We start from the raw sequence: 12,666 nt of genomic DNA on the forward strand, positions 1-12,666 counted from the left end.
CAAATGTTGTACATTCCCTTTAAGTATTCCATTCAATATGTTAACTTTTGTCCTGCATAAATAAGAATTCTGTGGAGGGGAGGGGCTAATCTACAAATGGTGAGGGGGGTTTCAAACCCTTAGATTAGGTTCAGCAGATTTAGGCCCCAACTATGGGGGACCATGAGAAGATAAAAGATCAAAGTTATGCTGAAGAAACATCAAATTATTAATAGATAAAGTTCAACTATGGGGAGCAAAAACTCCAATGTGAAAAATTCAAAAAGAATTTATAGCATGTGCCGAAGTACATAAAAGGAAAAAAAAACATAACTCTGCAGTCCAAATTTGCGGATATTGGTTTACTGAGGTCACAGGTCAATTTTTAAAAAACAATTTCATGTTGTTTTTAAAGAGGTTTTCCTGTGGTTTTAACAAGAAACCCATTTTCCTTCTTAAAATTAGGTTTAGTTTAAGGTTATAGTTAAAAAAAAAAAAAACCTGTGAAAAATGTCTATCCTGTGGTGACGTAATGGAACTTAGTATTTTGGTTTAATATTTATCCTGACCGTTTCAACCAATAATTAAATAATAAGCTACGACATGCATGTGCAACGTATACATTATATGCATGCACTTCATGTACAGATAAACAAATGCCAATTAAATAAAAACAATAATAATATATGCATAATTTAATAAGTTTAGTCAATAGAATTTTGAGGATCAACCTCAGTATCGTGACGATATCACTAATAGAAGTGCGTGAAACCCCAGTCTGGTGCTTGCAGTATATGTGAGGTAATGTGTACACTGTTCACTGTGGATTCTGGGAACTACGCCAAGATGGCGGGAAAAGTATTTATATTTGATACACCTATTATACATGTAAATGGATGGATTTTTAGAATTTTACATAGCCCTACCCTGAACAAAGGAATTCAGCGATTTCTTAATGTTCATTTAACATTCAAGCAATATACCATGTTTACAGCACTATTATTGTCAGCGATATCTCTATTAACGTTTTTACATTTTTTTTTTCCAAATAAAAATTATTCGATTTTCTCTTTTATATCTCAAAATCTGTACAAATGTTTTTGCTTCGCTCATTCTGTGGTAATGCAATCGTACCAATAACAATAATAATATATCAGATGATTAAATACAAAAAAATGTTATACATACATTACAAGCCCCGAATAATTAACCTCCATAAATTTACATTGCAATATTTTGCAACTAAAACAAACCACACATTATTACTGTCTTTAATTACATTCACAAGTGACTAAACAATACAGTCTATTAACTTAAAACTATAACAAAAATATCGATACTATTTTTGTGTTTGCATATTTGCTATCATTAGAATTTACATGGACAATTTTATGACAACCGCTTTGTCTATTTAACAGGCTATATGCCACGACAAGCACGGCACGCATTACAATGAACTATCTGGCATATGATTGGTCTAATATGACAATGAGACACCAAATCTTTCAAAAAAATGGCCAACAGAGGGACTGGTGGAAGTTGAGCTTCCTACACGATCCCAATCCATTTCGTATGGAGTACCGAAGTGAATACGTCACGCGCACAAAATGTGTGTGAAAGACATTAGCGCGTGATTCAGCCCGTGAACCAACACGCGCACGTACTCCATTCGTTTGCACTACACTTTCTGGTTCGAAATGACGTCACACTTCGGTGCTCCGTAAGGGACTGCGTCATACACGCGCACGCACCATTGATTACAAGCGCGTATTGGCTATAAAAACACCACTATGTACTTCTTCCGGTTCCAATCATAGACATACAATAAAACCTAGACACGACATTATCTGCTTTTACGTTGTAAATTCTGTGAGCAAAAAAGAGCGGCGTCACGCAGCCTGGCGCGAGACGCGAAATATCATGTGGCTTTGATTTACGCGCATGCTTCATACGAATTCCACGTATTCCATGTTCAGGCCAGCGCCAATGCACTTGTGCGCCACTTAGTTTTTTCCCACGCGGGTACGGGACAAGATTTCAAATAACGCGCGCAGTGAGACCGCTCACTTGCACGACGCGTCACACCTGTGGAGAGTGTTCATGTATAAGCGCAGCATTTTGCTCACAGGCGCGATAGCAAATGTCGTGTCTAGGTTTCATTATATGTCTATGGTTCCAATGCTACTCCGTGCGCGCGCAGTGGGTGTGGGTCAAGTTGAAATGATGTCACACTTATGAACTGAGTACCGAAAGCGACGAGCCGTTGAAAGCGAGCTGTCATCTAGTACTAGTAGTACTACTCGTGAGAAGTGAAGCGGAGACACTTTTGAATCCCGGCGCCGCAGCGTTAGACTTAGCCGCCATGTTTTCACATTGTATTGTGGGATACGTACCTAAGTAACCCGCTCAGTGGGTCGGTTACTTGGACCAGGCTCAACTAAGCGCGAGAAGTCACGTGAGAGTTAAAGGGAATGTACATCATTGGCTTTTGCTGTAATTTTCAGAAATGAACTATTTTGAGGGGTTAGTATAACAGATCAAATATTGTTACACTGACATGTTTGAAGTTTTGTGTAAAAAAAAATGGAAAAACCAAGAAAAACAAAAATGTTCAAGTAGTCTTGTTCCCTGACTTCACTAAAGATGAAATGGACCAATTTATAGATGCCGGAAAATTGTAAGGTAATGGAACCAGTCTAACTGGCCTGCACCCGTTCATGAACATGTAACCAAAAGCAAACAAAATTTGGACTGAAAAAAAATGGTAAATTTGGAGCAGTAGTTGAAAAATAGTTAGGTTTTTCCGATGGTGGTCGGCCGACCACCGTTGTAAATTTATACAAAATACCACTTTTCTTGAAAATGACTTTACACATGGTGCCATAATTTTACAGGATGATTTAGACTGTAATTTACCAACATCCTAGTAAGGTATTTCGTAAAAAATAGGTAGGTTTGTTTTTCGATGTTTGCAAATGTTGTATATTCCCTTTAAATTGAACGCAGTCACGCTTGCACGAGTATTAAGCACAGGGGAAGTAATCGCACGCATAGAACATTATCATTATTATTATCAACTAAACTGATACTATGTATGTTTATCAATGCCAATTCTACTCTTACACGAATAAAAAAAAAAAACGTAATGAATGAAGGAATACAATAAGGCTGGAATCACCTGATTTTTTTAAAAACATTTGTCGCTCCACTAAGGGCCAGTTTCCAATCTGCTCAGCTGACGAACAATTTGCGAAGCGCAAAATGACTTCTTGCTCAGCAAAAGGTAACGCAGGATACCAGTCAAAATGCCATGCAGAGTAGCAGCGCTTCAACTGGTTCTCAGTGCTGTCTTTTGCTTCTGCTGGGCAGTTTCAAGAAAGAGACCCTTGGAGCCCAGCATGCCGTCTCCATCTTGGTCCGATTTCGTAGAGCTGCTCGGAAGGAAAGTAGTGCTCCGCAAAATTGTACACGGTGGACACAAATTTTGCCAGGAACCACTTCTACGCAATATCATATGTTTTTTGCAAGTTAGGCCAACTACAAAAGTATACCAGTTACTTGTCCCCGCCCGCATCCTTTTTTTCCAGCCGTATCAATTTTTTTTTTTTAAATAATCATTTTTTTAAGTAGCGAAATCCGCCATCTTTGTTTTTACATTTTCACCATCAGAAATATCTTATGTCTTAATACTTGTTTCCAACAATGAATGAGTTCCATTTTGAGATAAATCAAAAGCCTATCTTAGAAAAGTGATGTGCATTTTGTAGAAAACAGCATCCAGCCTCTTGGAAAAGTGCTGGATGTTTTTGAAAAAAGAACCTGCATCATTTTGGATCCGTCATTATCCCCCAAAAAAATGTTAAATAAGTGCCTGCGTCCTCCTTTTTTCCAAAAAAAATTGGAGGAGAAATTATTCTTTTTTCTTATTTGGCTTTACCTGTTTCAGCTAAGCAAGTTAACGTGCTTAACAGCTCCCCGCCAAAATCGGTTAAAAAACCTTTGCGATTTTTCACACACCGGGCCAATTTTGTGGAAGGCTAAATAGCACAAAATTGTCTAAATTTAGAAGAAAAAAAATATTGTTCCATCGCAAAAATGGGAAAGCAGCAGAAAAGTCATGTGATGTGCATTGATGTTGCTTGTGGCTTATGGCAACTAAAGCCAAGTAAAAAAAATAAGTAGTTTCTCGTCTGGCTTTTTTGAAGATATGTAGGAGACGGGCGCTTTTTGTATTCTTGCTTTTTTTCTTCTTCTTTTTTTCACAAGATGGCGGATTTTCCAAGATGGCGGACAGATTCTTCACTTTTCTCGACTCTTTTTCTGATACAAAATTGTGTCCAAAGGCCATCATCCTTCATAGCTACAATGTTCTTGGAAACAAATAAGACAATATACGAACAATAAACGTGCAAAAAATAGCGCAAATGTATGAATAAAAAAAATTTAAAAAAAAACAGTAGCCGGGAAAAAAAGAAGCGAGAGGGAACGAGAAACTGGTTTATTTTTTCATTTGGCCTAACTTGCTTATCACAGCAAACTCGCTAAGCTATATTCTCTGTTAAGCAGCTCCAGGAAAGTGGGCCACTTCGTATTAAATGCATGTACCTCCAACCTCTTTTCCAATCTTTTCAAAAACCATATCGTCTTAACTCTTTTTTTTTTTACAAACTGTCTTTCACCTAGGTACAAAAATATCTCATCTGCCAATGACCTCCAAAACAGAAAATACGCCTTTTTTTTACTTTGCAAAAAAAACCCGAAAAATTTACACTTAAAGGTTTATTTGGCAATGAACATTTTTTTAAATATGTTTTTAAAAGAAAACAAAGGAATGGTCTAGTATCGTTTGCATGAGTTTTTTTTTTTTTAGTTTGATGTAAAGATTTGTTTTTAGTTTGTACAGATTACATTGAAAACACGAAGAGGGAAGAGCTGTGAAAATATGAGGGGAAACATAACAAAACCGGAATTGGTTGATCAACTAGAGTTGAAATTTGTAATGCAACAATCAACCTACAATGCGAGCGGATCCACTGATTGTTGTTGAAGCGACTGCAAAGCGCTGATATGCTGATGAAGATACGTCTGCACAAACCTAATACAGCTTATCGGTGACATGTGAATCAGCAAAATCAGAGTGGATCAACGGCATGTGGAACAATATGAAGAGTGTTAGTGGATCCACATGAAGTGGACTTGCAGTCTTGATTTGCTGACAGAAAAGTTAACTTTTTGTGACCTCGCAATCATTCTGTATACTTTATAGATAATAGAAAAAAACTGAATAAAGATAATTTCAAAGATTCCATTATGTAAATAAACTTAAAAAGGTAGCAAGGGCTAACTGCTGATTAAAGATAGCTGATTTAATTTATTACTGGCCCAGTTAGTGAATCCACTTGTTTTAGTTGACGCAAACGGTAGATGGGTTGATCCACTGAACGAGCTGATGTCGTTGATATTTTTGATATTTACAAACCAATTTAAGAGGACCAACTGTGTGGATTTGTATTAGTGGATGAGTTGATCACAAAACTGGATGGACTGTACAAGTTGAGTGATCCATTTTCTATTGATCCACTGATATTATTCAGTTGATCCACTAATATATTAGTTGATCCACTAATATATTCGTTGATCCAGATATATTCAGTTGATCCACTAAAAAGGGATCACACGACAATAGATGTATAAACCGCTAGTGTGATAACCTCTGAAGAAAGTTGCCAATGGAGTCTTTTTCTTTTGCAAAATTTCATATTAGTGGATCCACACTTCACAGAACCGGGATCCACTCGAAGGAAATCAGTGGAAGAGTTGATGACAGGAGTGGATAAGTAGACGTGTGGGGTGTGGTCTTTAGACAGGTTCAGCGTAGTTGCTCGGGTACAGCCCCTCCCGGCCGTTGTACCGCCCCCTACACCAGCCTTGCTCGTCCTCATCCTCCAGCTTTGTTAATATGTCACCTGGAATACATCAATAAATTATGAATACATTAGCATAAATTTGGCAGTTTTTGTTCCCCCCGGTCCAAATACCTGGCAAGTGCGATCCACTGATCTAAACATGTATATACTTGCCGACTTACATCTATTCTTAAATGCTGCGTTTCAATTTAGTAACATGCTGGTTCACCTTTTGTCCACCGTAGTTCACAGTATTTTAAACGCCGCTTTTGAAAGTCGCAGTTTACAATTTACAACGTTTGGAAATATAATCACGACGGAAACTTGTCCTTTTCACATGTCATCATAATATGTGTACGTGAACAAAAACCGCGTAAAATCTTGATACAGCGGGTGCTGGTATGTACGCGGACATGTAGAATGTTTGCATTATATCGGCGGCCATATTTGGAAGACCGGGGGCGAACTGGTCAAAAAGTGGCATAAATTAAAGTATGGCGTAATGGGCATACGCTGTCCATGTTTATATAACCAACATACAGATCCTTGTCATTTGATTGGTGGAACTCACATCACGTGACATTTGTTTTTGCTCAAAAAGTACTATCCACCCATCCATAGGGAATGGGAAATACTATTGAACAGTTAGGATCATTCTCTGTTCCATGTGCAAATGCATGCTGGTGTGCGCGTTCAGCGTTGCGCGTAGCGCGTATTGTCCCAAAGAGCCAGCGCTACAGCGTTGGGTCCTAACATTTTCGGGAAGGGGCGGTTTGGAAGAGAGAAATACATTTTCCACCAGTTTGTATTGAAATAAAAGTTCAAATATATCAAATGACAAGGATCTATATGTCAGTTATATAAAACAAGTATTGAGTGACTTTAAATTGTGAAATGGGAGGAATGTTATCACTCAGTAAAATCTGGACTTTTCCAGTTCACTTGGCTTTGCCTCGTGAAAAGTCCAGATTTTACCTTGCGATAATATTCCTCCCATTCCACGCTGAGCCACTCAATATTTGTATACTACCTCTCCATAAATTTTAAAACCAAATGCTGGTTTGTGATTGGTCAATCGGCAGACTTACCCACTTCGAAGGACAATTCATCGTCCTCTAGACCCTCGTATTTGTAGAGCGCCCTCACCTTCACCTCCTCATCATGCGATTCTTGCGACATTTGCCTGTGGACAATCAAGACAAGAAGCAGCAAATCACCTAACAAATCCATCCGCCCATGGTCTGTGCACATTTTTGACTTGAACAAAAACTGCTGAATAGACTAAAATAAAAATCACGAACTGAAAGTAAGTTTTGTTTTTTTTAGTTCTAAGCTCTACTAAAATATATGAAGCCCTCAGAAAAATGAAATAGAAGCTCAACATTTCTCATTCTCCAAAGTCCAAACTGTAAAAATGTAAACAATTTTTAAACTTGAGCAAAGAAATTGGCTGGATCAGGGTTTGAACCTGTGACCTCTGGATTGCCGTTCCCGTGCTCTATCAACTGAGCTATCCAGCCCTATGTTGGCAGTTCCCCATTTTTTTGTCAATATCTTTTTTTTTCAAGGGGTGCTAGTCAGAAGCCATAAAATCTGTTTATGCCAAACAACTTCTATTGTACATGTATAATTTATAAAACTGAAAGTAAACTGGGCCCAATTTCACGGCGCTGCTAAGCACAAAAATTTGCTTAGCACAAAAAAAGTCTGGCTTATAAAAGCAGGTTATCAGCCAAAACTCCATGTGATTTTCATGCTAAGCAAACAACAGTTGAATACTAATCATGAGCAACATACGTCACGTGGAGTTTTGGCTGGTTACCTGCTTTTATAAGCCACACTTTTTTTGTGCTAAGCAAATTTTTGTGCTTAGCAGCGCCGTGAAATTGGCCCCTCGTCTTAACAAGAGTGTTCACATACAAACGGTGTACAATAAACATTATGAATGGAATCCATCTTAGAGGGCAATGTCTTTGGTCTGCTGGGATTGGCATGACTAGACTTTTTCTTCATTCAACATCTCAAATACTGAATGCCCTCTAATAAGATGGATGCCATGCAAATAGTCTATTTGTCACACATGTAAGTCACAAGTCATGCACTACAAAAAATGAACGTTATGTATTGTACTCTACACACATGACGTGTGTCGAATCTACAACACTGTAGGATAGGAAAGCAAAATCAAGTCGTTCATGGAAACATCTACGGTTGTATGCATGTTAATTCACTACATATGAACATGTGTATATTTTGTAAACAAAAGAAAAAACAAAAACAAATACAAGAATATCTACAGTAGTGTAAGTATGTTTATCTGTTGTTCTGACTACATGTATTTATTTCATGAAAGAGTTAAATATCTATTAAAACTATTATTTAAACATGTTAAATTCAAAGTTAAAACTTTAAAATCATGTACTGTCATGTCTTAAAATCATCAACCCTTTTTAAAACTCGAGTACGGTACATCACAGAGAAATTGGTTACCTAAGGAGCAGACAACTACATGTATAGTATGGAATTACTATGATGTTAGCAAGCACACACACCACAGAGTATGGATAGAAATGGTTAACCAAGCAAAGAGAACAATAAAACTGGCACACTTGTTCAATAAATTGACAGAAATGGCAAGTCTATTAAAACTCACAAATTTATTTAAATGATCCAGAATGGCTATTCACTAGCAGTTTTTAAACACATCTACTCAATGGGCCAGATTTGCATGTAGTCCATTCATTGGCAGTACGGAGTATATCCTATACAATAGCACTGCCCAGCTCCACAGTCTACAACCAGCGTACATGTGTAAGTCACAAGTGACAGTCAGCCAGTCAGATTACGCTGGCTCTCTGGGTCCAGCAAAACCTAGGTATACACATTTAACCCTAACGCCTTGGGCACTTTTACTAGAAGGTATCCTGAATCCGCCAAAATCCACCAATTTTGTCACGCAAAAAATGTTGGTGTCCTGAGTTGGTGTCAGAATCCACCAGTGTAAATACTGGAGGTATCCTGAATCCATCAAAGTCCAACAGAAAAAGTCTTGATGGATTCAGGATACCATGGTGGCTTTATGTATGTTTCTCCATAGAGTCTTCAAAATCCATCACCTAAATTTCTGGTGGATTTTGACGGATTCAGGATACCATGCTCGAATGAAAATTGTGATGTGTGTTGCTGCATAGGATCCATCAAAATAAACCACTTGCATGGTTCAACTGCTGGTGGATATGATGTGGGGTTGTTTTTCCTTTCAACTTGGGCTGTGAGTAATTACATGGTATACATACACCATGATGTGTGTATTGTCTGTAAGGGTTATTTCAATGAGCCATTGTCCTCCATGTACTGTATATTTCATGTTTACTGAAGCATGACTTATTCAGCATTTATTAGCACTGTGCATAAAATATTTCACACATTGATATCTTCTTTCAATGGATAATAATGTCATCTTACATACCCAGTACACTAACCAATGAATGGAGGTGGCGACCCCAGCATTGCTTTGTCTGGATGGGTTATTTACATAATCCTTCTTTATACGCTGAGGCCTTATAAGCGTGTGAAAGACTTGGCAGGACTACAAGCAGTATTTACTGGACCACAAACATAGCCAAAGAGTTAAACTGTTGAGAATCCTGAATCCATCAAAGTCCCCCCAACAGCTCAATATAGAGGTATCCTGAATCCATCAAAATCCTGCAGTTCCTGAATCCATCAAAATCCCCCAGTTTGTTTGACTCTTTGAGCCACTGAAAATGTACTAGTTCTCCTCATCAAGCCACTCATTTAAGCATCTCAAGTTTGTGCATGGGCAGAAAGGTATTTGTAGCCTTACAAAGACAGTGAGTGACAGACGCATCACTGGTTCACGACCACTACTAATATAATCTATGTGTACACCAGCTTCCATCAGGCAAGATGGCGCCCAGTGGTCCTTCAATACAGGCACTCTTTCTTATTTTCGCCTGTGAGGGGGTACTTGTGCACGGCTTTTATAAACCTCTGCAAGTTGTGAAATAACATGGTGCAGCTCTCCGTTTTTGGGCTGTGTATGCTACTTCTATTATTAGTCCAAAGTGAGAAGCTATGAGTCTTTCTTTTTTCTGCAAAATATATCACTACATGTATCTTCCAGCAAACTTGAGTCCACGATTCGGATTGGTTGATCCGTGGCAACAACAATATTATTAGTTATCCCGCGAGCGCGAGTGGAACACGGAATAATCTAGTGCGTTTGTGTCCTACCGGTACATGCAACGAGGCCGAAGGCCGAGTGGTATGTGAGGCGCAGACGCACTACATTTCCGTGTTCCACAAATATAACAAATTTATCTTCAAGCAAACTTGACGCGCAGTAGAGATGAAACACGCATGCTGTACACGAACTTTTCAACGGTTATCCTATTACACGTGCATGTTGTACGGAATGGCGCTTGCATCTTAGAATAGCGGAATACGCGGAATGCAGTATGGGCCGTGGCTGTGCCACATGGATATGTACCGGTAGCACGGCTTGTTGCCATGGATCGACCAATCAGGATGCAGGATTCAAGTTTGCAAGTTTGCTTGAAGATAATATCCCTGATACATGTACATACCACAGTCCACACACCATCTTTGTAAACACCAGCAATCGTGGACCCCCTATTGTCCCTTATCCTCATTCCTTTGTTTGTACTCTAACTTTTTAGCAACAGCTCTCATTGGTTTTGTTCACAAATTTCAATCGTGGACGTTCTGTCAATCATGGACGTATTGTTTGTGCCCTAACCCAAGTCCTAGGTCCACGATTGCCAGTGTTTACATACTCATCACCACACGTACGGTATCGCAGTGTTCTAATCCTGCTGTACGCACGAAGTAGGATAACTGCTGAAAGCATCTACAGCATGAGCATTCCATCTTTACTACGATCCAAGTTTGCTTGAAGATACATGTGAGTAAACTCATTATGCACTCGCTCTCGTGGAACATGGAAGTGCATCTGTATCCCATATTGGCCGAAGCATATGGGACACAGATGCACTACATTATTCCGTGTTCCACTCGCGTTCGTGGAATAACTACATGTATACATGTATTAATATTAATCTCCCAAAGTGTGGTATTAGGTGGTGTCAAAAAGCATTTTGGGGTTAAAACATTAGTGCACAACCAATTCCACATCTGAATAAGAAGTAGTTGTTAGTGACACCCACACCGGCATGCATTACAAGACCACTTACCCATCGTTATCATCATACTGTGTGTACCCGGGATAGTTACTGGTGGATGGAGGGAGAGGGGGAGAAAAAGACATACCAAAAAGGGGGAAACCCGTCGGTTAATGGATTGTCAGTGAAATGGATTGTGATGGTGAGGGAATAGGGTGCCTGCAGGGTGAGGTGACAAGATGCACAGAGACACATGTGGAGAGAGATAGTGACACACAGAGTGACACATGTAGAGAGAGAACGACACTGACAGGGACACATGTAGAGAGAAGCAGTGACTGGTGACAAAGACAGTGACACTTGTAGAGAGAGAACGACACAGACAGGGACACATGTAGAGAGAGAGACAGTGAAACAGACAGGGACAAATGAAGAAAGAGAGCCAGAGACACAGACACCGATAGTGACACATGAAGAGAGAGAACCACAGACACAGACAGTGACATGTGTAGATGAGACAGTGATACAGACAGTGACACATGTAGAGATGTACATGTAGACAGTGACACTTAGTGTGACAAGCAAGATGACACAGACAATGACACTGACTCATGCAAAGAGAGCAAGAGACACACAAGCAGTGGCACATGTAGAGAGAGAACAAGACACAGTGACACATGTAAAGCCAACAATAATTCACAGACACAAAACAATACAAACAACCGTGTTTGCATCGGACTTAAATTTGTAAAAAACATTTGCCTGTTAAAATCATCACTGACACTTGCAGTTAAACAAATTATTAGGAAAAGAGAGATATCACTTCATTAATATCCCAGGTTTCATCAAGGAAAACCAAAACGCTCTTAAGATTAATATTAGTTAAAAAGTTCTGTTGAAGCCATCTACAAAAGCCAATACAAGTACATGTACAAGCATGTACATGTACCGTATACATGTATGTGTACACATGTTATTATCTAGTAAAAATGTAAATACATCAAAATCACTTCTATCTACAATTACAAAGTACCGGTACTTTATTTATTTACCTCAACATGAAGTTATAAAACAAACATGATGGAATGTTGTACTAAGGACCACTTACAACACTTGAGCCAAGTTACCAACACACAAATGTACAGTTTATCTGTACCATACAGAAACATTGTACTGTACATCATGAATGTTCGAGCGTAAAATCGTAAAAAAGAGAAGAGCGCCCTCACTGGCGACAACAGAAGAAGGCACCACAGAGAACATGTACAATGTAGTCTACGGTACAGTCATACTGAGCATGCAGTTTGCAACATGTGTGAAATATACCTGGTGAATGGCGACGAGGGCTCCGATATGTCGCTGTGATGCGGCCATTTAAAAGCAGTAGAGCTCACGGAGGGGCTGGGGGTATCGTAACTACTACTGGGGTACCCATTGGGGGGGGGGGGAGGGTCGGTAGTCAATGGGGGCAATAGGTCACAGGTAAACAGTTAAAGGTCAACATCGGTAAGGTTTATTACATGTAGGAGTTGTACAAAGATTGGCAGAGGAGTGAGGAATTTGTTTTCAGTTTCCGACATTTGTTGGGGAACAAATGGGGGTGGGCCATGGGAGGG

At 39.2% G+C, this 12,666-nt stretch overlaps 1 protein-coding gene across 2 annotated transcripts in view; it reads right to left on the reverse strand.

The window, feature by feature from the left end:
• Positions 1-3,168: 3,168 nt before the first annotated feature.
• Positions 3,169-12,666, reverse strand: part of LOC119725262 (protein kinase C and casein kinase substrate in neurons protein 2-like) — a 33,248-nt gene continuing 23,750 nt past the window's right edge. The window contains exons 9-11 of one of the 2 annotated variants that reach the window (XM_038196607.1): positions 11,123-11,161; positions 6,974-7,068; positions 3,169-5,945 (exon numbers count right to left, since the gene is read on the reverse strand). In XM_038196607.1, coding sequence (XP_038052535.1) covers positions 5,839-5,945; positions 6,974-7,068; positions 11,123-11,161 — 241 coding nt within the window. In that variant the 3' untranslated portion in view covers positions 3,169-5,838. The remainder of the gene's footprint in view (positions 5,946-6,973; positions 7,069-11,122; positions 11,162-12,666) is intronic. The other variant, XM_038196616.1, reaches the window with a different exon arrangement.

The sequence above is a fragment of the Patiria miniata genome, unplaced genomic scaffold (genome assembly GCF_015706575.1).
Source record: "Patiria miniata isolate m_02_andy unplaced genomic scaffold, ASM1570657v1 HiC_scaffold_1, whole genome shotgun sequence".
NCBI classification, from domain to species: domain Eukaryota; kingdom Metazoa; phylum Echinodermata; class Asteroidea; order Valvatida; family Asterinidae; genus Patiria; species Patiria miniata.